This window comes from Barbatula barbatula (assembly GCF_947034865.1).
Source record: "Barbatula barbatula genome assembly, chromosome: 15".
NCBI classification, from domain to species: domain Eukaryota; kingdom Metazoa; phylum Chordata; class Actinopteri; order Cypriniformes; family Nemacheilidae; genus Barbatula; species Barbatula barbatula.
The window spans coordinates 1971850-1996597 of record NC_136778.1 but is presented as its reverse complement, the minus strand read 5'-3'; the positions used below and the strand labels follow the sequence as shown (position 1 = coordinate 1996597).

Here is a 24748-nt window from a genome sequence, read left to right as displayed (position 1 = left end):
ACACCTGCCGAGCGCGAGAATATCAGTGGAGGCTGAAGCACAAATGCTGCCATTGGCAATCGACTCATTAGATCTTACTGTGTGTATTTCACCTTCATTTCCAGCTTGTCTAGACGTGTTTTAATGAAAAACTGCCGCGTTTACTTGATCATTGATAGAATCTACAGACAGCTGTATTGGCGCGCTGCGTAACGGCCGTAACGTAACTGACGTGAGCACGTTCGTAATAATATTTGGATATTATTATCATTATTAATAAACAAACAATTAAAACGTTGTAACATGTAATGTTACATTTCAGTTAATGTTAAAAAATAACATACAATAATTCCAAAAAATATTTTCTTGAATGGGCCAGCTGTCAATCTCCGCCCCTGATCGGAAGTGGGTTTTTTCATTCTCCTTGAAACGCACAGGTAATGTTACACACCAACATTAAAATAAATTAACCGTCTGAAAAAGTACAACTATCAAAACATAAAACTATGACAATAATACGGAACACCATTCGAAGAAATCTAGCATCAAACACTTTTTTGTAAAGTTTCGTGTGGAATCTGCGCATGGCAACTGGAGGCACTTGCGCCGTTTAATGGAGGATGAAGTGAGCTGAGATGCTCAACGAATCCGGATAAACACCATCGTCTCCACGGCACATATCATCCGGCAGACATTCATATATCTGCGAACTAAACACAATCACAGCCGTTGGCTATTTCTCAGGCCGCGGTAATGGAGGATGAAAGGTAAGATGCGCATGCCTTTAAAATAAACAGCTGACTTGTCGTAATATCAGCACGTGTATCTACACCAGGTGTGCATAACCTGAATCTTACATTTAACCTGAATTACACTTTGTTTGGGTTTTATTGAAACAAGTTCCTGACCACAGAGCAAGAAATCCAGATGAAGGCCCAATGGTCAATTTCGACTAAATTAAATGCAATAAAGACATATGAAAACTGGATATGCTATACAATTGTGCTCGATTCTTTTTTTTATTTGGTCAATTTTCCCACACCACGTTGCTAAAGACAGTCTTTTGTGTCTTTTGTTTTAACATGCTTACTCGACCGTCTAAGTTTATTTCTGTTCTTTTGAATTCTGAACATCTCATCGGTTGGCATTGCCTGTAGCTCAAACCCATTCGGACCCTAAATCGCACGTTTCCTGCAGTGAGGTCACTACGCTGACGGGCAGCCAGGGGGCGCTGCTGGAAGTCTATTCTCCATTCTGTAACCTGAAAGCACATTGAACATCAACCTCTGACACGGTGGAGTGTTTTCACTTGACCTCGTGTAATGAAGAAAATCTAGAAATCGTAAACATACGTGTAGGAAAAGTGGGTTTGTCTTTTGTGGAGTTTGTCTTTTAACTCATGTCCACACAAAATGGCTGCCAATCAGACCCCCATCAAACAAGTCAGTCGGCATGACAATACATTACAACATAACTTAATGGGGGGTTGGTGGGATAGATTTATTTAAATTTAAACCATTATTTACTTGACTTTTTAAAGTAATTTATGAAGATTACACAAGCTACACTAATGTTTCACATTTATTAATGTATATGCTTTTTAATGTTCTGCTTAAATGTAGGAAGGTTTTGGAATCGTATCAACAAGAATGTCTGTATAAATTCTCTTTTCAATGTATTTTATTTTAAACAGGCACGCTTTGGATTAAACACAATACATTTCCATTCAATGACCATTCCAGTCTGGATCTGAAACTTTAAGACCCAGCTTACAAAAGGTTTGAGGTGTTTACATAAAATAAGCATTTGCTTGGGACAGAGAAGTCTTCTAAAGCCCAGAAGACGGACCATATGGGCCTAAACCCCACATATAAATAACCTGCATGTATAATAATGTATGATCACTTAGCCTAATTTTATATTTTCAACTAGTGTAAACTAAATCAAAGCGCGTGCTCATTTAAGCGCGCTCCCGCACCCATTGTTCCTAGGTTCGTATTAAAGAAGCGATTTAAACTCCTCTTACATTTCACAGACGCTATGAAATATTCATGCTGGAAAATTCCTCCACTCAGCACAAATGAAAGCGCCATGCACCAGCAGCCCAAACTAGACTAAAACAAACGAAACTCGGTCGGTGGATCCTCAAACTACCACAACGTTTAATTTAGTGGTTAACATGTTAAGCAGACAGAATCATTGGCACTATTTTATTTTTTCTTAACTTTCTTAGACACGGCGGGCGCACAGCATGGCCGCAGGTGAGTGAGACGCAACATCAATAAGATGTTTAAACAGTGATATAATTACGGGCGCAGAAATTGAGAATAATAACCTTAATGTAAGACATATTAGAAGAATGAGTAAAAACAACAACAGTTTTACCTGTGACTGTGTGCATGCGTCGTGTGACAACCAATGCACAAGCTCACTGTGATCTATCCACGCGCATTTATCGATCGATCCGCCACAAACATCCATTTAAACTCGAGGAAAAACGTCGGGAAAACTTAATAGACTTGCCACCGATATAACTCGTTCAAGTCAACAATACAGCCAATGATTATGACGGACAGAGTTGAATAGAGATTGACGGAGAGAGTGAAACTCGCAAGATGCGTTCACGCTTCCGTCTGACGTCATGGTTTAATTGTGACGCAGTGGTGGCATGTAATGGAAACATCACAATTTACATTCTTGTTATTTTTTATTTAGATGTTATATTTTATTTACACGCGTGCATATATAATATATAGCGATTGTTATTTGATACAAAGAGAACTTGATGAGAAATTAAAAAACAGAGATTATTAATTCAGGTCTGTTTAACGTCATGTGTTGAAATCAAGCAATACATGTCAGATTTTATGATATTAAATTGAAGTTTGTTATTTTAATAAACGATTAAACGGAGAAATGATTATATTTCCGATATATAATAATTATAAATAATGTTTAAGTGTATTTTAAAATGATACAAAACGAATATATTATCAATACCTCTGAATATGATAGAAACTATTGATAATCTCTCCTGTTCAAAATGTTTTTTTGGTATGTGAGAGAAATGGCCTACAGTAAAGACTAACATTTAATATTTAGCTCGGGCTGCATGGGGATGTAAGTGATAAAACATTTATATTGAACTTTTCAGTTTATCATTTGAATTGAACGCTTTGGAAATGTTTGTCTAAAATTGAACAGGTGGCGCTATATTATTTTGAATAATTCATTCAAAACGTCACGTATATGTTGTGAATAAGTATTTACATTGACCATGTCATGCAAGCCTTGTATAACGTAGCAACAACATTAGCAATTGTGAACAAGGTATTTGAAATATTCACCTGTATTGACCACTGATCGGTGCATATCACTGTGCATGGCGTTTTAAAACGATCGGGATGTTTGGTTCAATCGGGTTTCAGTGAGATGGGGAAATTTCTGCCATGAATGCATCACTAAACCAAACGAACATGCAGAGAAGTGCTGCTTGGACTCAATGCACTCTATTGACAACTATGCGTTTCCTCGGGGGTCGGCAGGGTGGGGGTGGGTGAGATGAAGGTATTGAGGATCCAAACTGCTCAATACATTCACAGAATCCAGATAGAAACACATGCATCCTGGCTGGTTTCGAAGATGAAATCGTCATTCCCTCTTTCTGATCTGCAATCCATTTCCCGTTTTAATCAATCATTGTTACAGATTTAATTTACTCTCCCAATTTTAAAAGGTTTATCAGTCTCTCTGAAAGTTCAAAAAACAGCTTCTTCAGGAAAGTCTAAACAAGTTAATGAGTTAAATAAGATCACTGAAAATATAAAACATGGTTAAAAAGTTATTTTCTTTAATAATTTCAATTAAAAGATTTGAGTGATGTGAAGAGCGCAGGAGTGAAAATGTCAGCTGGCAAAGCGTGGACGTTTTTTTTTGCTTTGCATCTCAAAAGCGTTATTTGCATATGCAAGTCCCGACTTAAAATACGTGATTTCACAATGAGAAAACATTTCTATGGAGTGTGATTGCGAAATAACGAGTAAACGAGAACCTTTAAAAGTTAAAGCTCAAATCGTTATCAACATTATGAACTTTGGTAACTTTCATACCGAGCTTATCTAACATCTAACTTCAGTTTTTGAGCAATATCCTGAGGTGGAATGCATTGTTTAATTTCTACTCGTAAATGCATGCAGAGCTGTGATTGGAAGAGTTTGAAATTAAACTAAAGCTTTTAAGGGTTGTCTTTTTAGTCTGGATAGAGGCTGTTCCTTCGGGAAGAGATTCGGTCAAAACCATCATGTTTAGATCGAGATTTCGTTTCAGTTTTTTTGGTTCAGCAAACTCATCTGGCAGGAGCAATAATAATGTGCCGAAAACCATGCATGCAGCTCAGAAGAGAAATTGTTGAGTAGAATAAGCAGCTGGTGTGCGCCATGTTCCTCGTGCCCCTCTTTTATTTAGATTGTACGATCACGGGGTTTTTAACCCATCAATACCTTGATGTGCTTCTTCAAATTGCCTTCACTAAAGTCGCACAATTCCTCAGACACAACGAATAACGCACGCATTCAATTGTCTGCGCCCGAGTACGCAGTCGATGCTTCTTAACGGGATCAAACGGGGACATTAAGGGTGTGTCCGTGACCGAGTGAAACGTGTTTCCCGGAGCTCACAGGGTCGTTTTATGAATGGTGGATGGGAAACCCTCGCGCAGGAAATGAGAAACTACATAACATCTGACACCGGTGACCTGCGACCACCATCCATCCCCTTCACACACCAGCAAACACACACACAGCATCTTCTACACTAGTTGTGGTGCGGGGGGTTTGAGTTTTGGGGGCAGGGGTGAATTCCGGAGGGTGGTCGGAATTGGTGGGTGGGTGGTGGGGTAAAGAGGCGGAGCGTGGAGGGTGGGGGTAGTTGTTGATTCACTCATTCGGCGTGTTTTTCTACTGACTCAAAGAGGAACGGAGAAAAACATCCTTTGCCAAAGCCTCACATTTGAGCACGAGTGTTTGAGATATGCCAAGCACACAAATATATAAATGTATAAAACGAATTTCTGCTAGAAACCGAAAGATCTGGTTGAATATCAGGGAAAAATCAGATACTAGTTAGATCCGATGTTAAGTTCCGTTGTTATAATTGCTTCCAATGTTTCCTCATCTGTAAGTCGCTTTGGATAAAAGCGTCTGCCAAATGACTAAATGTAAATTGAAGTGAAGTGCACATTTGGACAGCTTGTGAAATGATCATGACAGAACTCAAAGCACATAGTCTTTGAAAGATTAAATGCTATATCGATTCAATATTTTCAACCCACAACTGTGTTTGAATTGTTTTGGATCGATCATCTCTTTGAAACAAAAAGTTTCTGCCTTACTGACGTTTGCACTGTTAATAACACACTCGCTGAAATGTGCTTTATCAAACATTAACTATAGCATGATTCTTTTCAACTTAACGACAGTAATGAATGTTTTGGAAACTTTTAAACAGAACTGAAGGGACGAAACATAAAAACAATAGCATGAGCCTGATGTCCCAATTTTAGTTTGTTACAGAATTGAAAATTACACACGTGTTAACATTCTGTCAGACGAATACGTTTGTAGTCGTTTTTTGGCAAATCTGTTTGGTTAAATAAAGTTGCTGTAATAGTTATAACTTTACATGCTAAGACACATTTTAACAAAAGTTGTTACTGTACCTGATCTTGTTTTGGACAGCTTTTGTGTATTTCTCTAAACTGAGAGATATCATTAAATAAGAAGTGTTATGCATGTTACACGTATTTACTTTTATGGGACTAAAGTGTAATGACGGAGGTTTCGAGTGGTTGGAATTTGTTACATAAGGCATCATTAAGTGTTACACATAAAATAACAAATCCGACAACGCTTGTTTTGACGCATGGACTTTTTGCGATCCTTCGGAAACTTTCAGTAGCCCATGTTACCCGAAGGCAAAGCTCTTAAACCTCACAAAGCAGATTTATAAAGTTACATCTTTAAAGCGAAGACGTTTACGTGACGCAGCGGTACAATTGGAGTCCAGCTCGGTTCTGAGTCCGCTCCCTCTCCCGGGCTCACGGAGGAGTCACGTGTGCAGCGCTGCGAGCGAGCGAATGAGAAACTGCGAGCGGGAGAGAGAGAGAGAGAGAGAGAGAGACAGGGAGCGAATGTGCGAGGGAGGGTAAAGAGAGAGGATTGGGGATGTTAAAAGAGACATGACAAAATATCCAAAAAGGAGACGCGCGTCGTACCATGTGCGCTAAATTTGTACCCGCTGGAAATCGGGATGTCGGATCGACGGTGACGCGCATCACCACATTTCACAGAGGAAAGATTTCGCTGGAACTTTGGCACGGAGGGTCCGCGGGGAAACATGGCCGAAGGTTACGATGCTTTTTTTTTTTTACCAAAAAATGATCATTCTCACCGGTGTGCGTTTAGATGGAAGCGCGTATTGCTGAACGCGCGCCGCCAAGCTTTGTTTACGTTGTTTGTGCGCGTTTGCTCCAATTGTGGTAGTGGTGGGGGGTAACGTGTGCACACCTGCCCCACGCCAGGCGGTTTACACACACAGACACACACACGATAGATGCACGCAAAAAACACAGCCACGACAAGTTTGCATATACTAACTAGGGCTCGTTGAGCAATCGCGATGTAGGAAGTGTGCCATCCCATCCGAAGTGTAGCTCCACTTTTCATTGAGTTTCTAAAGGGTGGGTTTGTAGTGGTTGTACGCGTAGACACATCGGTGCGTTGTGGTGGCCGAATGAAAGCGTGCTGTTGCGCAGTAGTTGGGGATTTCCCTCTGAAATGCAGCTCGCGCCGACCCACGGGGCGAACAAAGTACGAATCTCACGAAAATTCACAGCCACGAGCAAACACGTACATCACCATCACGGCTCACTGCGCTTTTCTCCCTTGACCGCACAGGAGGGCCGCGCAGAGGTAGGACTCCGCCGCAGATTCTGGCTGGCTCCGGTTACTGCAAGTGGTTTAACGTGCGCATGGGGTTCGGATTTATATCGATGACCAGCAGCGAGGGCAAACTAGTTGACCCACCACTGGACGTGTTCGTGCACCAAGTAAGTTCATTCAGTCAGATTGCCTTTTCAGTCCCATTTAAGTCTCCTTTTCTCGATACGCGTCGCATCTCATTGACATCAGCAGATGTGCAGCAAAGGCATGCGCTCGTGTTTTCATCCGCTGTCACTTTAAAATAACATGCATTGTTACTACGAAACACTTCCATTGATATTGTGAACGACGGGGTTTAGCGGTTTAAGATGCACTTCTTAAAGGGATCCCGGAGGAATAAACGGATAATCGCGAAACATGCCTGACAAAGCTGCCAGCATGTCTGAAGATGTGTCCTTCTGCTGATCAGACTGCACGTCGTTAGACTTGAAGAACGACTCTTGTTTTCGGGCTGGACTGACGTGGTGAACATCATGTGCTCTCGTGTTTACATGGTTGTAGTTTTGCACACCAAACCATTATAGTGGTGTACCGAACCTGAAACGGCACCTTACATGTCTGATGGAGTTTTAAAGAAGAGAAGGTGCTAGAAAGAGAGCTTTTGTAGTTCTGTTGCTACTGTTTTATTGTGTGGCTCGTTTGTAGACAGTGCTATCAAACAGTGTTGTTTCGTCTTGTTGCTTTTTGTTGCAGTAAATTAGCTGTTAAAATGTATCCTTAGATTTAACGTTGTTGTTGTTGTTACAAAACACAGGACAGAATCTGTGAATAAAAGTGTTATTATCTATCTATCTATCTATCTATCTATCTATCTATCTATCTATCTATCTATCATCTATCATCTATCATCTATCATCTATCATCTATCATCTATCATCTATCATCTATCATCTATCATCTATCAATCTTGCTGTGGGTAAATTTGGCTAATAAGAAGCAAGTGTACTTTCTGTAAAATGTGTTCAGTGGCCCTCATATCTTAAGATTTGTTCAGCTAAATCATTTGACACTTTTAGATTTGTATTTGAAACGGCACGACAATTTTGTGTATTAATAAATGTTTGTTAAACCCTCGCTAATGCAGCAGCATTGAACCCTGAGTGCATTCTGGGAAATGCAGTTCTTCACTAGCACAAGAGGCTGCCAAGCATGTGCAGTTTGATAACAATACACCGTCAATCTATTAAAATGTAATGTATAATATATTAATTATGCTACCTTGATTTATATACAGTGATAGGATAATTGAAGTAATGGTTCAAATTGAAAGCGCTCAGAGGTGGGAACCAATATGGCTTTGATAAGAACGAAGTGAGCTATGTGCTGTAAGAAAACAAATATGTATTTTTCCATATTGCTCGAGCATGTATGCGCTTATTGATTATTTGGAAATGTTGTGTCTCCAGTATTGTTTTTTTTACACATTTGTGGGAGTCATTGTTGTGTCCTTTTCGTAGAAAAGCAAAAAGTAAGAAACCCAGTGGCCCTAACAGATGTGTCATGCTTGTCCAGTCATAAACACTTTAATTCTGTGACCTTCATCAATTACAAAAACTAAATAATCGAGGTAAACGATTATTGTGCCGCATTCCATTTAGCAAGGATCCTCTCTTTTCTTGAATCCACACAGTGCACATCTTTCCTTTACACTGGTTCAGCAGTGCTATTTCTTCACATTTATTTTTCAGTTAGTTTCAGAGTTTAAAAGCCACGTTTCTTATTTTCTATGTTGTTTTAAATTTGAATGAGTAAACGTGTTTAAATGTCGGGATCTCAATATTGGTCAAAATAATGTAGATTATGATTTGTGTCATAATCGAACACCCCTAGTGTTATTTGTGTTTGCGTATATAGTGGTGAACCAGGCTGGATTTTTCAATGGTCAGTGCTGACTCTTCATATCTAGAGACACTTGAAACTAGTTAATAAAAGTGAATGTGGTTTGTTTATTAACAATATATATGATTTATTTTGGATCTGTCATTTATCTCAAAATGGACGTTTTGATATAATATTCTGGCACTAGTTTAGTATTGACTGAACGACCATGCGTTCATATTTCACAATGGCACAGGTGCCATTTATTATTTGTTTAAATGGCTGTGTGCTTGTGCATCAGAGGGTCTAATGGCACAGGCAGTAATATTCTATAACCTCACCGAGAAAGATTAGCATTTCGCTGCGACGCAGAGCTTTGTTTGTGTATTGCGCATTTGAATGCTGCACGTGTGTGTGCATTCATGCTACATAGAAAGAAACTGAAGCTTTTATGCCATTGTACAGAGTGTGTGTTTGTGTGTGAATTTGTGATAAGAGCACAGGCGGGTTTCCTCTCCCTTGAGTGTGTACAGCTGATAATTGCCTATGTGTGTGTCTCACCCAGATTCACGCAGAGAATATGTTGAAGCAGAGAATATGTTAAAGGTGATGTGTGTGTGCGTGTGTGTGTGAGAGTGGATGTTCTGAAATCACACTGTAAGAAAATTATTCAAAAACCAGTTTATACAAATATGGTCAGTGCATTTCTGTGAATTTAAATAAAAGTTCATCAAATAAATTGAATGCAATTTACAATATACAAGGTTTATCATGGCTGTGAGGTCAAGACAGAAAAATCATGATTCAATAAAAAATGTTGAATTAAAAGATAAATACTTTTCTAGTTGATATATCTCGGTTTTTATCTCATTTGTAATTAAACTATAGACGATTTCAGCAGAGACCTCTGCAAAGAATCCATAACCGTTGAGTAGTTTTAATCAAATTGAATTCAATAAATATATAATAAAATATGAATATAAATTAAATCGTTATATTATAAGCAAACACAGACCAATTTAACGGCTAAAATGATTAATATGTTGCATAATTATGTGATGATAAACTGTGCACTTCTATTAAGTGTTAAAGCAATAACGTCACCTTGACTTATTTGAACTGCAATGATTTCGTGCTTTTTTGCAACTTGCTGTATTCTGACTCATTGTGTTAAACTTAATTATATTCTTTCTTATTACTAGAGACGTTAAGGCTTTTGCTTACATTGTCTATCTTAACGTCTCGCACGTATAATGTCTATAGCTAAATACGGTGGGTAGATTTGTAGTAGTCACGGAAAGTAAATAGAAATGTTACAGTTGTCCTACGTTTGCCCCGCCGGTAGCAGTTGTAGATCTTCATGAATTCACTTCCTCGCAGTTTCATCTTCAAGCTTTTGTGACTGAATGTGTGTATAGCACAGAACAGGAAAGGGAGTGTGAATCATTGTGTGTGCATGTGTGTGTCATAGAGAAAGAAGACACGATGTTTCAGGAAGAGCGAATACATATCAGAGTGTGTGTTTTTGTTTGTACGTGTAAAGAGCATTTCCCTCTGTGTGTGTGTGTGTGTGTGTGTGTGTGTGTGGTGGGGGTTGGGGTCCTCTAACATTCTTTAAAAGAGGAATTTTGTTAAAGACAAAAAGAGAAAAGAGGCGTGGCCTCTGCCGGCCCTCACACTCCGAATCGACACACTGCAGTGTGTGTGTTTTGTTGGTAGCTTTGTGTTTGCTTTTCTAAATGCTGTCCCACCTGCAGTGCTGCGTGTTTGTGCATGTTGTGTGTATGCGGCGTGTTTGTCTTCCTGCGTGAATACATGTTTTTGTTTATGGTGTGTATGACGTATGCCTTGTTTGTTTGTTTGTTTGTGTGTGTTATATGGGTTTGTATTTGTTATTAATGCACACAGTAAGCAGTTCTGTGCTTGGGGTTAGTTTGATATTTATGGGATACAAACTATCTAAAACTGATCTTTTCAATATTTATATATGAAATATTAGCACGTTTAGATTTGAGTTTCTTTCATGGTCCTGTTTTGAGTCTACAGTGAGCTTCAGTTGAAAATAAACGTCTGTGGTGTGTTTCCTGATGTAGATAGCTAGGTAAGCGCGCGTGTGTGTGTGTGTGTGTGTGTGTGTGTGTGTGCGCGCTGTGAGGTTACACTGGGCCCCTAGTGAGATTAACCTCTCAACCAGACTCCACCTCTCACAGATATCACACTCCTCTCGACCCCATACCAAATATAAAGAGCAGGATCACTGATGGATAATATATACATAATACAATTTAACAACATCAAATTAGACAAATTGGATATGTCAAATGAACAGTAAGATTCAGTATTTGTTGACAAGGTCTTTGATGGGCTTTAGAATCGATACAGAGGGATGCTACAACGTGTTTTAATATCATGAGAAGTCACAAGTATCTCACAACGGGGATAATTTATATGAATTCTGTAAAATGTTATTGTTACGTTTTGTTTTTGTGACGGTAAGGTTTAGGGGAGGGGTTTCAGTATTGCTTTATTCCTAATAATTCTGTTCGTATGATTCGCGTTGTACGATTTCATCTATTGTAAAATCGTTACTAATTCCTGTGAGATTGGTTTGGTTTTAATCCCTGAAACAAATAATTTAAATATAAATTTTTGTACTTCCGTTACCATTATTTTTTTCGTAAAAGGACATACAAGGCTTTCATAATAAGCTAAATCAATCTCAAACACTATCAATTTGTTTACTATTTCGATTTAATTAAAATACGCCAATGAAAACACCTTTTGTTTGAAACATTGCCGTTGGAGGAAGAAACAAAAAATGCACAAAAATCATTAAAATTTAGCTCTTTGTTGTAATGAACGTTCATTGTGTTCAATACATTTTGACATTTAGGGTACGAGGGGGCAAAGTTTTATTATTTACATTTAGTCATTTAGCAGATGCTTTTATCCAAAGCGACTTACTGAGAGTTCAGGGAGCAATAAGCGAGTCATAAAAGAGCAATAGTACATTAGGTGCTAATATCATTATATTTGATATATTTAGTATTGATTAAATGTTAATAATAGTGATTTCAACTTTAATATTGATAACATATATTTACAAGAGTTACAAAAGTTTCCTTTTGATTTAAATTCATATCAATCATAAAATCACCTAAATAAAAACCCTCTTATATGTGGAGCTGCTTCAGTTCATTTTTAAATAAGCACTTTAGCAGATTTAGCAAAGCAATTTCAGCAACCGCACATTGCATTTCATAACGTCTATTATTCTGCTTTCAATGTAGTACAAATGACATCTCACAGCTTTAATGTTATTGGAGAAAGAGAGACATATTTCACAAATGAATATTCATTCACGTCTTATCATGATAAACAGCTGTTCTTCTGCCTAGCTAACAGTGTTTTAAAATGCTGTGTAGATTTTGGTTGATGTAGCATCAAAAGACGCATTAAACCTTTTGATGGAGACATGAAATTACAAACACAGAACGAATAATTTTCTTTTCTTCATCAGTTTCGTCAGTATTCTCTCACACACTCGGTCTAATTGTGTTGCGTTTCATTTCTATACCCAGCTTTAGTTTCTTTTTCCGCCCTTTTCTTGTTCATGTCTCCATCTCAGCTTCTCAACCTGAGTGGTAACAGAAGTTGTGGGTCACATGACTTCATCCTTGAGCTCCGCCCATATTAGGAGTAAAGGGTAAGTGAGTGGGCGGAGCCAGCTGCTGATCTGAAGTTCACTTTCCAAGGGTTTAGTCATCATTGTGTTGTAGGCTACTCTAATCTGTTGACATTTTTTGTTGCAAATGTATATAGAAATCTATAGTTGTATTTATGCTTGTCTCTCATTATGATTTAATATTTCAATTACATAATGAAAAATCTAAGTGTGTTCGTTTTAAATTGTATTATGGTCTGTAGCCTTATAAGACTTAACTGGAGCTAATACTTAACAACGATGTTCTATTCGTTTACATTGTTTACTGTTAGGATAGCGAATGCATAAACTAATCTATATTTCTACAGAATTTTGTATTTGTGAACATTTTATTGATACATATCTTTGTTACATTAAAGTGCATGAACTACATTTACATTCATCCATTTGTAAACACATTTGTAAAATTGTATGAGTAGTGACCTCTGTTTAGAGTCAAGTAAACACATGGGCAGATAAAGGCATTTAGTTTGATTTAGACTTTCAAAGTGTTTATGATTATGTGTAAGAAAGAAAGAGAACGAAAATTGACCTGTGACTCTTTCCATGAATTAATGTTGTGGTTTTGTGTTTTGGGTGTGTTGCTGCAAATATATTCTGTATTTCATGTTTTTTTCAAATGAGTATTTTAAATGTGTGTTTTATTGTATAAGCTTTACCACAAACTACGGATTTGGTTTTCTCTTTCCTAATGATTTAAAGGTCTCTTTTGTTGAAAGCAGTCTCTTTAAATATCGTTTTTGTCAGTAGATAACATTGTCAGGCAAATTAATTTAATACATTTTAAATATTAAATGCAAGTAGGAGAGCATTTAACATTTTGCCTACAATGCTTGTGAATGTGCATTCATGTTTTAGAACCCTCTTTATATGTCAAATGAATTGACTTTAACAGGCACATCTTGATCATAGGTGCAATTTTAAGACCTCCTAGTCATCACACACACACACACTGAGCCTCATATCCGGCTGCTATCAATGGTGTGTGTGGAATGATGTAGTGTGTGACAGCAGATCAAATGCTGTGTGCGTTGTTAATTTAATGCAGAGAAAGGGGATGCCGTGTGTTTGAAGGGGGTTGGGCAGAGGTCAGGGGTCATAGTGAAGGATGAAGACATGGAGGAGGGGTGAGCGTGGAATATGTCCGGCCCTTTGGTGGCGCTCTATTTCTTGTTTGGTTCAAATCATTTTTATTGAAATGAAAATGAGTAGACATGTTTATAAAACAATGCCTCTGGCTAGTAAAATCTTTTGATCTGGAATAAAACACTCATAAAATAGGCTATATTAAAAAACTTTTTAGTACTTTAAGAGATCAAAAGATGCAAACTACAAAGTGGATGATGACGTGCATGTTAGCCCACATTATGTAATTATTTTATTAAGAATTATGTGAGACCATATGAACGGAGCATATTTTGCATTTCAACAATTGAACAATTTTTATTGTTAATTAGAGTTTAAAAGATTTCAATGATCTCGATATATCAAATATGAGTATCATCAGCTGTTTCGCCTAAGATTGATGAGGAAAAAATTAAAATAGACGCAAATTATTTTTTATATGCATTATGAAGCAAAACAAATAATGTGGGTTGTATTGATCAGATACTTATATATATGTGTATATATATATACTTTGGTTATGGAAAAATTGTAATAAAAAAATGTTAGTGCATACTGAAATCTCTTGACTCAGAGCTCCTCAGAGTTCTGCCCTTTCAATTTGATTGTTTCAGAGAAACAATTGATGATATGAAGAGATTTGATGCGTGATTTATCTTTCCTATAGAAGTTGTATATGCGTGGGCAGGTTTTGCTGGCAGAGATAGGTGACGTCTGTTATGATTGTGTAATGCTTTATAAACCCGATGCTCTCTTGGTATAGATTTGTAATTTTGGCCATCGGCTTTGTGTCTATATCTACAGAATAAATCTGGATGCTATTTAACACTGTTCCAATAAACGGAAATGAAACGCATTATTTGATGTCATTATGGTTTTGTTGTCATTTTAAGAACAAAGCAGTGTTTCTGTGGATGTTGCGTTGAATATGGTTTGTATATGTGACATGATGCATGAACCCAGATAATATTCGGAGCAGAAACACGAAGATTTTTCTTTCCAGGAGAATCACGAGGACGTGTCTTAGCACTGCTGTGCGATTCTGATGAACATCACATTCAAAGACAGAAGCTCATCACAGATTCTCTTTATCTTTTCTGCTTTGAGTTTTCATTATCATTAAATGAATCTTTTGAATATATAAACCAATCGGTGCGTCTGTGACAGATTATATAGACATTTAAGTTTCAGCCCCACTAGTGAATCATTTTCAGAGGCAGCTGGAACAGAATAATACGCAGATTTCATTCGTTGTTTTCTGGATCATCTGCAATGTCAAAAGCACAAACAAATAAAAATAAAAATACTCGAATTGAATGAAACAACCTTGTCACCTTCTTTGCTTCAGATCTTTGCTTTGTGCGATGATGTCGTGTGTTTGTTCCGCTTGTTTATAGCCAAGGTCAGACGGTACTTGCCAAAAATATTTTAGTAAGTGTTTTGTTGTGTTTATTTCTGTGGAATACCTTTTTGATTTTGATAGTTTAAAGTGTGAGCTGCACGTCTTTAATCGTCCAAGTTACTGCAATGGGGAAAGTTGTTTCCTACATCAGCATTTTAATTATTTTGTAAATATATATTTTTTTGTATTTAAGGTGATATACTTTTGCTCTCTCTCCCTCTCTCTTTCTGATGTAACATTGGCAAGAAATATATTCATACATCCAGATTCTGGACTAGTTCTATGTACTATATCAAATGTAAGAAAATTGTAAAAAGCACAATGCTTTGCTTTCGTTAAGACCGAATATATTTTGTTGTAAATTATCAGGTTTTGAACCAAGATGCGAAAAAGCAAAAGGAGCATCAAACTCTGCTGCCGTATATATCATTTGTTATAAAAATAGAAATGTTTTCACTGTTTGTACAGACTCTGCTGGATTGCATGTGGTTTGATCATCTCTAATAAAATGATGTCTGTGTTTAGAGTAAGCTGGTGATGGAGGGCTTCAGGAGCTTACGGGAGGGCGAGCAGGTGGAATTCACCTACAAGAGGTCGAGTAAAGGTCTGGAGTCGCTCAGGGTCACAGGGCCCGGCGGGAACCCCTGCTCCGGCAGCGACCGATGCCCTAAAGGGAAGGTCCCGCCCCCCAAGCGCAAACCAAAGGGAGACCGGTGAGCCCGCAGAGCTTGATGGGATATGTAGTTTAATGTGTGTTATCTGTCATTCTGTGCCAAACTAAGAAAGAGGCACTGACAGCGAGAGTTAATGTTGAACTGTTCACGCAGGGCTGTATTCGTTCTGTATAAATTCTGTACATCAATTGGACAATTTTAATTGTAGTTTTGTTTTATTTAAATAGTTTTCAGCAGCTGTCACCGATCCTTATAAAACATTAAGACTAAGGACTGTTGTTAAAACTCAAACCGCTATATTAACTAATATGATTTCTAATTAAAGAGCAAAGAATAATTTTGCTAATAGTTTTTTGGGGGGTTTTAGTTGAAGGCTTTACCAATAATTAGAATGAATGATGTTCTTTAAGTTTATTTGAAATACAGGATGATTATTATTGATAATTACACAAAACCTTAGAGTTGTACTTTAGTTTTGCTTGTTTTCTGGGAGAAACATGTACAAATAGAAAATGAACAATTGTAGTAATAATTTAAAAGGTTTTGAATGAATAAAATGGTTGTATTTCAGAATAAGTTGTCTATATAAACACTACAAACCGCATATAAATCCTAAATAAATAAACTTCATATTAGTTTTAAGCAAACGATGTGATCTAATCTTAATAGTAATTCTTGAGGAAATTACAATTTCTTTTATCAAAGTCTAGCAAACAAAATTTAATGGAAAAAATTGACATTTAGTATTGCTTACTGTATTGACATTCGTTACTTATATTCATTAATAAATCTAATAAATCGAAGTGGACATTTTATAATTACATTCTTTTTATTTAGCTTTTTATTTTGTAAAATATATTTCTTTGGTTATAATCTGGTTCGTCAAACTGATTTATAGCTTATATAAACGTGATTCATTCGTTTTTTAATTCTGACTTGCACAAGAACGTTTCTCACTTTTTAACACATTTGGTTTTGATTTAGAAATGTGCATTTTAGTGTTCAAATGTTGAGCATGCACACGTTTATCAAACTCTTATTAAAAAAAGTATTTCTTCCTCGCTGTGAACTACTTTATCGTTCCAAAACCTTGTGAATTGCAGCTAGTTTATCTTTGCCAACCCTTTTTGCAATGCAGGGCTGATTCTTATTGATTGTGGGGCTGTCATCCATTTCCCGTTTCCATGGAGATTCCAGCAAAAAATACAACCTGAATAAGTCTTTTCACCCTGTTATATTAAAGCTATTTATAAGTGTGTGGTCACACGGGTGTAGGTGTATGAGCAGTTTATCAGACTCTAGTCGTGTTGAAGAGCCAGTCATGAGATGATGGAGGTTTATGAATAATGAAGGTGATATGATCTCTGTTGAAAGGGACAGTGACACCATTTAAAAAATCTCTCAAAATAATAATCTTGGAAGTGTTCAGTAATCTGAATGTGATGTATAGGCCTACTGTTTCTACCAAAAGTATATCAAAGAAACTAGTAATGTCAGTAATATTTTTTCTAAATTGGTCAAGTTCATAGTTTATGTAAGATTAAGTGAGAATTATTCTTAAACATTTGAGAAAATGGTGTTCCTGAGCCAAGTAAAAAAGTGTAGGTGCTGAACTACTCTGCCATCTAGAGGCTAAAAAATCTCACTGCAGATATAAAGCAACCACAACTATTATTGCAATATAAATTTTTATAATTAGTATATTCCCAAAATATTTAGTTTAGTTTTTCACAGCACTGTATGTTTTTAATCATTGCATACACACTTTAATTAATCCGTTTTATTAGTCTGCTAGATTGTTTGTCAATGGGCACCCAGTTCATATAAATTCATACATCTTTGAGTATTTAGTGATTTTTAGGTCGTTTTGTCATTTTAAAAGAGAAATATTTTAATTTTAATGAGAATATTTGATTTCCTTAAAAAAATAAACCTAATAAATCTGAAATATTAAGTCTTAGTGCCACCGTGTGCGTCCATGTGCGAGAGTGGGAGAGAGAAATAGACTCTGAGTCTCTATATTTAGTGTCGGTAATGTAATTTCCTCCTTGCTCGTTTCCATGCACCGGAATTTCCTTGGCAACCAAAGGCTCCATGGTAACGTAGATGGATACAGTCAATCATTGGACATTAACTCAGTCTTGTCCACGTATCTTGTCTGGCAACAGTGTTCTAGTTGATGTCTTTAAATGAATGTTGCTGTGGATTATGAGAAATACCCCAAACTTGTTAAATAAATAGAACTGAGCACATGGGGTTGTTTAATAAGATTGTCATAAACGATCCTATACTGCCCCCTAGTGTACACTGCGTACGGATGAAACTCGGGAAGGCATGTTCACCACAAATTTAAAATAAATATATTTGTATTATGTATTGTGGTCAAACACAGCATGCAAAAGACGTTTTCACACTAACGCATCAAATATTTAGGAATATAACTTTATTTGGCATTTGGGTTTGTTCCCTTGTTTTCAGTGTACTTAGAAGGTTAGTAAATTTTCCACCATAAACAAAGACACTTAAAGGGATATTTCACACACCCTTATGTCATTTCAAGCCGGTATAACTTACTTCTGCAGAACACAAAAGCAAGTCTTTCAAAGAACATACAACCTATACAACAAAAGCTGCGTTTACATGGACCAATGTGATCCGATTAAAAGTCCAATCCGAATGAAAACGCTCCATATAGACACGTCAATCAGATTAGAAATGCCCAAGCCGATTGAAATTTCAGTCGGATTGTAAAGGGTGTTTTATGCTGTTTGTAATCCGGATGATAGGACATGAAAACTCTTGATCAGATTAAAAACCGAAGTAGGAAGTTGTGCAAAGACGACGGTGGGTCGTACAGTCGTAAGGGCGAATGATGCACGGAACAGAGCAGCTGTTGCTAAAGAAACAAAATAACATAAATCTGACAAAGCGGTACAAATTTCCATATGCTTGTCATCTCTAAATGAACATTAATGTTTCTATGCATTTAAAATGTCTTAACTGTTTCCCTGGAGTGAGTTTTTAACAACAATTTCTCAGTTCCCTTTTATAACACGATACATTTGCAGATGCACAAACATACTGTAGGCTAAAATATCTAATCATAATCTTTCATTTATATTGGTAGAATCATTTATTTTATTTATCGTGTGCTTTGCAAGGATTAACTGTTTTTACCATGATAAATCGCTATAACGACCTTGCATAACTGAAATGTAGACATTATTTTGCATTTATAAATTGTACATTATTTACACTATTATATGATATATCAAATTATGCAAAACCACTGTGACTTTTGTCAAAATATCTTCCACAGAAATAAAGCGTTGCATGCAGGGTTCGAATCACATGATGATTAATAAATGCTTTAAGTGCTATAAATTAAACCCAGAATAATGGTAAGTGTGTTATTGTTCTTCCGTAGGTGTTACAACTGTGGTGGTCTGGACCATCATGCTAAAGAGTGTGGCCTTCCCCCCCAGCCAAAGAGATGCCATCGCTGTCAAAGTGTCACACACATGGTGGCCCAGTGTCCCCACAAGAGGGCGTTGTCTCCCTCCACGTCTCAGGACTCCCACCACCCCACCACTTCAGCTCAGTCCCAGGAGGAGGAGAGCCGGTCGGGCTCGTCCCCGCAGGAGGGCCCCTCGTCCTCTCCGGAGGAAGCGAGTCAGCGTGGCGCTCACTCTCATCGCTGGAGGAAGAGTAGGGACTGAGGAATCTCTCCACCGAGCACTTGCGTCTGACAGGTTCCCTTTGGCTTTCACCTCATGTCGACGGAGCCCGGAGCCAAAAATCAACTACCTCACATGCCCGGGTCACCGAGGAGACCCTCCCTCGTGTGCAGCTATGGTATCAGTCGATGGGGATTACACACCTGCGTGTGTGTACACATGTGTTTTTTCAATGAGCAATCACAGCAACCTCGGAGATGTGTGCGTGTTGGATGCGATGCAATGGTAAATAGATCAAATATCTGGCATCAAAGAAAATCGTCAATCAGTATTTTTTCAGTCAGTACAATTTATATTTGTATCTGGTGTTGAGGTTAAGACACAATTACATATTTTTGTTAAACTCTTTTTCATCAGGGTCGTTTCTAAAGATTTCTCTTCATCACAGAAGCGGCCCCTCTTATCATAACAATGACCCTGGTGACAATATTAATTTCTTTAGATTGCTTTACAAATCAAATCAAATAAGCGACTTCTGACTAACACTAATGTGTCCATTCACATGATTATTATTATTTTTGGCAAGAATTGCTGTGACATTACAAACGATTTTAACATCCCATAGACATTTTGACCTCCGTAGTCGCACCCACTTATATCTAAAGACGGAGGGATTTATATATGACGTTGAAGAATGATTCATACAGAGCGTGAAAGTTGATTCTGTATGATGGCGTATTGGTTCGATTTCAACCCGTTCTCATGCATTCAGGTTTGATCCGCTTTTAGTCTCAGATTTTCGGGAAGGGAATTGTGCTGTGTGCACGACACGTGGCATTATCGTAAATACAAAATTGGAACCAAATTGAAACAAGCATTAAGAGTTAAAGAAATTAAATTGTTGATTTTGGCGCTTAGTTGTGAGGCAGATTTAAGCACAGTTGTGTACGAGATAAAAGGATATTCCACACAAAAATGAAAATTCTGTCATCGTTTACTCAAATAGTTTCAAACCTTTATAAATGTGTTTGTCTTGTTGAACACAAAGACAGAAATTTGGAAGAAAGTTAGCAATTTTCAGTTCTGGGACATCATTGACTACTATAGTAGGAAATATAAAAATGGTAGTTAAATGATGGTGAATACTTCTAAATGTCAGGGTTCAACAGAACAGAACAATGTCGTTTTGTTGCTTGCATTCTTCTAAATATCTTCTTTAATTGATGATCTCATCAAAAATTTTGGGTGGAGTATCGCTTCAATATTTAGTTTGCCAGCTGTTTATAGAAATTCAGGGCATTAAAGAAACATTGGGCTTTAGTATTTAAATGTTTAAAAGTGTTCACCTTTGTGAAGGTGATGTAAAGTGTAGATATTTAAAGTAAAGAGATGGAGTTTTGTGGCTTTTAGTGTGCCGGTTTGCTCTGAGGCATTTTTAAGGTAGCATGCTCCTAAAACTTGCCTTTTATTGGATGTACAAATTTGACTTTTTGTCTATTGTGGAAAAACTAACCAAAATATTAATAACCTATCTTGCAGAGGGATACGCAGATTTTTGTCTTACATTTTTTAGAAAGTTAAATCATACACGGACAAACTGTTAGTTTGCATTCGCAATCATATTAATGCCAGTTGATGCTTAAAGTGAAGTTTTGATTTTGAGCTGATCCTGCAAAATGGGTCGAATCGCTTCTGCCTCCATCTATTACACTCTTAAAAAAGGTGCTTCAAAAGGTTCTTCGTGGGGGTAAGAAAAGAAAAGTTTCCTTCTTAAGAAAAGTAAGAGAGAGATGGTTCCTCAAGGAACCTTTGGCTGAATCGTTCTTTGTGGAAACAAAAATGGTTCTTCTATGGCATCGCTGTGAAAAACCTTTTAAGCACCTTTATTTTTAAAGGTCTATCAGCACCCCAGAGATTCACACATTATATGTTTTCTGTATTTGCATTGGTGACCGATGTGGTTTGGTTTCGCACACCTGTGTGTTTTTCTCCGTCAGCCGAATGTTTATCATCTCTATCAGCCGATGAATGTTTATCTTTCAAAGCCTTAGTGAGTTTTATCTGATGCTATGCCGGTGGTGGAGATCTGAATGTACTAACAGGTGTATTATAACGGTTGAACCGCTGGAGATTTATCTACTGCAATCATCTACCGGATACAAGCGAAAGATACAGAACAGAAGTGCACTTGATCAAACAGCATTGATGGAAAACATTGTTTACACTTATGTTTACAGTTTAACTGCATGGGATCCCATAATATCCTTTTTATTTAACAGTCGGCAATCATTTTTGGCCTTTTATTGTATGAAACATGCCTTAGAAATCCAGCGAATTTTCGAGCGTCATAGAGCAGCGATCTACATCCCAGCACACGTCTGTGTCATCTCTCTGCTTTTGTTTGTCTTCATTTAGTCTGATTTGGGTTAAATGGAGGGACGATTCTTATAAAATCTTAAGGATGAAAAATGTAATTCGTTTTTTTTGATTCAGTGATTATATATAAATCCCATTTTATTGTGACATTCACTTATTTTTACAAGTCTGGACTTAACTCTCGTGAGCAGAGACGTTTAGTGTAACAGATCTAAATGTCTTTACTCTATAAATCAACATTATGGAGATACTGAATGTGAAAATCTCGCTCGGTTTAAAGCAAAACGACGGTTCCTGACCGTTGACTGGATGTACTTTTGTATTCCGTGGGACTGGTCTGGTGGTGTCGCATGGTTTATGGGCGGGTGTTCATGTAATCCGTGTGTGTTTTGGTATAAATGTTTATACCAAAGACTGTACTGGAGGCATTAGTGTGATGTGAGATCCGTTCTCTTGATACCTACACTTGAAGCAGGAGAGGAACTGTCGTAAAGTTCAGCGCTCGTGCTGTGAAACAGCCCTATGAATGTGGTCGTGCGTGCGTGTGTGTGCATCGTATTTAATCGATCGAGAGCACAGACAAAAAAAATCTATCTTTGAGAGAAAGAAACTGACCAAATGACAGAAATAGCACAGTCTCGAATCCCAAACCTCATACGGCGACAATAGATTTTTACACATAGTATTTTTATACATTTCTACCCACAATTCTTCTCAGGATGAATTTCTCTCAGGGAACGAACCAAATAAGTGTATTCGACGTTATTTCTGTTTATTAACATTTAACTGAATCTATTTACTGTTAGTTATAAACTCACTGACACATTCACGTATATTAGCACTACCTCTTTTAGTTCAATGTAAACGAAAGTTTTCTGTTTTTGTGTCGTTGTTCCTCAGAAGATTAACCGAGTGTCGAGTCCTTGTTTTAGTTCTCAGTTTTACAGTAATAGTTTGCGTTTTGTTTTGTTTACAGCAGACATCTACCTCAGTTTCGTTCATCTCCAGTTAAACTCATTCTGGTCCATTTGCTGGTCTGGGTTCAGTGTGTGTTTTTATTTCTTAAGATATAAGATGGTTAATTGACTTCATATTTCTCTCTCTTTTTAGAAAAACTCCAGAGAAAGTTCAAAACTAGTCTTTTTTTTCTCGACTGACGTTACTCATAACTGTTTGAGCCGAAGGATTATGGTGTTACACAAAATAACACACTAGATCGAGGGGTGTTACGAGAGTTATTTGGTTATTAGATGTGTGCCTTTTATTTCTTTAAGCTTAACCGTTTTACTGGGAGGCCGACAGTGTCTTTATTTTGTGGCATTAATATATAACATCAGTACTAAAGGACTTAAATACATTGGCATTATAGAAATGTAAAATGGAATATGGTGTTGTAACTACTGATTCAATGCTTTTTGACACAGGTCTGTCTCAAATCAGGAAAATAACTGGATGTGTTTCTGCCAGACGTAAGAGCAAATATGAGTTTCGGAGCAGATCTTTTAACGGTGTACGTGCTCAACATGGTGTGGTTTCTCTTGCCACACTTTCAGTATTGAATGTATGAAACTGACCAAAGCCCAGGACTGATGAAAAAATCAAATGAAAATCATTAGTAGTATTGAAAAGCCTTGATTGTTATTATAATACTTCATTACTAATGACTCTAGTCACTGCTGTCTTAATAAATCACGTCATTATGAAACCGTATGCTGAAAATGTTGTTATTTTAGTTTCTCTTCTCGGTTTTGCTGTTCAGAATGGTCAGTCATTTCTGCCTAGACATATTTCATGGAAGCACTGATCGCCTCTTATGATATTATTTGAAGTGCATATCACTCATTGTAACCACATTTATATGCATTTTGCCTTTCTGTCTGTGAATGTAGGACAAGTAACTGTTTTACTTGATTGACATTAAACCTATTATATCAAGATTAAACGTTGTGTGAATGTTTTCATTGCGTTTCATTAAAAGGTTCTGATCTCAATCGAGTGAAACGTTGGGCTACCTGCTTTATTTCTTGATATCTTTTCATGTTAAATTCAGCTGTCAATCTCTGGAGAAACTACTCCATAGAAACCAAAATAGCAAAGATTCACGGGGAAAACATGAAGAATTGATATGTAATACATATATGAAAGCTAGTGAAATTACAATAATACTAACAAATATAATATCAAAGTTTTAAATTCTAACAATTTTCACTAACTGTGTCATAATCTACCGCGGTAAAACAATCTTCCAAGTAGAAGAAGCTTAAATAATATTTTTGTTGTGTACGTTAATATCATGAAAATCATTCTGAACGATTCAATAGAAAGTACATTTTAAAGTCGTATATAATATAACACAAGTCCCCCAAAATCTATGAATTGAGGGGCATAGCCACACAGGACATAACTCGTTTTCTGTTAGATTCAACACAGAGAAGGGATTTTAGAATTTCTATTGTTTGGTAACAATTGAGAATCTTGTGTTGATGTTCTGTAAGCATATGCATGAAAATATTCCCTAAATCCTCCAGATTGTGTCCCAAATCCAAATGCCTGTTTTAATTCAATTTAACCCCATTTGTAATTCTAAGATTACTCGAAATATTTCTACAAAATGTATTCTAGTTTATTCTATTTATAGATTATAATAAACTCGAAATAGATTGTTTTTCTTTCTCACTTCATTGAATTGGCCACCAGAGGTCACTCTACAATCATCTGCCCTCACAGAGCATCTGTGCTGTTTTACAGGTCTGTAGACACACAGAAATAAGAAATCTACTGAGAATCATTCATTATACAAAAGCAAACTAACATCACAGTCATTGGAATAAAAAATCCTACACACAAACCCATCTTCTCATTTGTACAGTGATTTCAGTTTGCTCTCTCTCACACACACACACACACAGATGAAATTAATGGGTTGGATTACGGATAGGATTGCACAAAAAGTTAAAACCACCCCAAGTAAACAA

The 24748-nt window shown here is 37.0% G+C and overlaps 1 protein-coding gene across 2 annotated transcripts; it reads left to right on the top strand.

Moving 5' to 3' along the window:
• The first annotated feature begins 573 nt into the window (after nt 1-573).
• lin28b (lin-28 homolog B (C. elegans)) lies at nt 574-23712 on the top strand. Of its 2 annotated transcripts, none has more exons than XM_079474101.1 (5): nt 574-746; nt 6933-7084; nt 15572-15759; nt 19148-19682; nt 23198-23711. In XM_079474101.1, the coding sequence occupies exons 1-4, from the start codon at nt 740-742 to the stop codon at nt 19437-19439; spliced, it is 639 nt and encodes a 212-aa protein (XP_079330227.1). In that variant the 5' UTR covers nt 574-739; the 3' UTR covers nt 19440-19682; nt 23198-23711. The 2 variants fall into 2 exon arrangements, with proteins under 2 accessions (XP_079330227.1, XP_079330226.1); XM_079474100.1 differs by lacking the exon at nt 574-746 and adding an exon at nt 6151-6382 and having other exon boundaries at nt 23198-23712.
• Nucleotides 23713-24748: the final 1036 nt, after the last annotated feature.

What these genes read in the sequence shown, in the direction of transcription:
- lin28b (XM_079474100.1), top strand. An exon ending in TGGACGTGTTCGTGCACCAA is followed by an intron (nt 7,085 to 15,571) that starts GTAAGTTCATTC and finishes GTCTGTGTTTAG; the next exon opens with AGTAAGCTGGTGATGGAGGG. An exon ending in CGCAAACCAAAGGGAGACCG is followed by an intron (nt 15,760 to 19,147) that starts GTGAGCCCGCAG and finishes GTTCTTCCGTAG; the next exon opens with GTGTTACAACTGTGGTGGTC.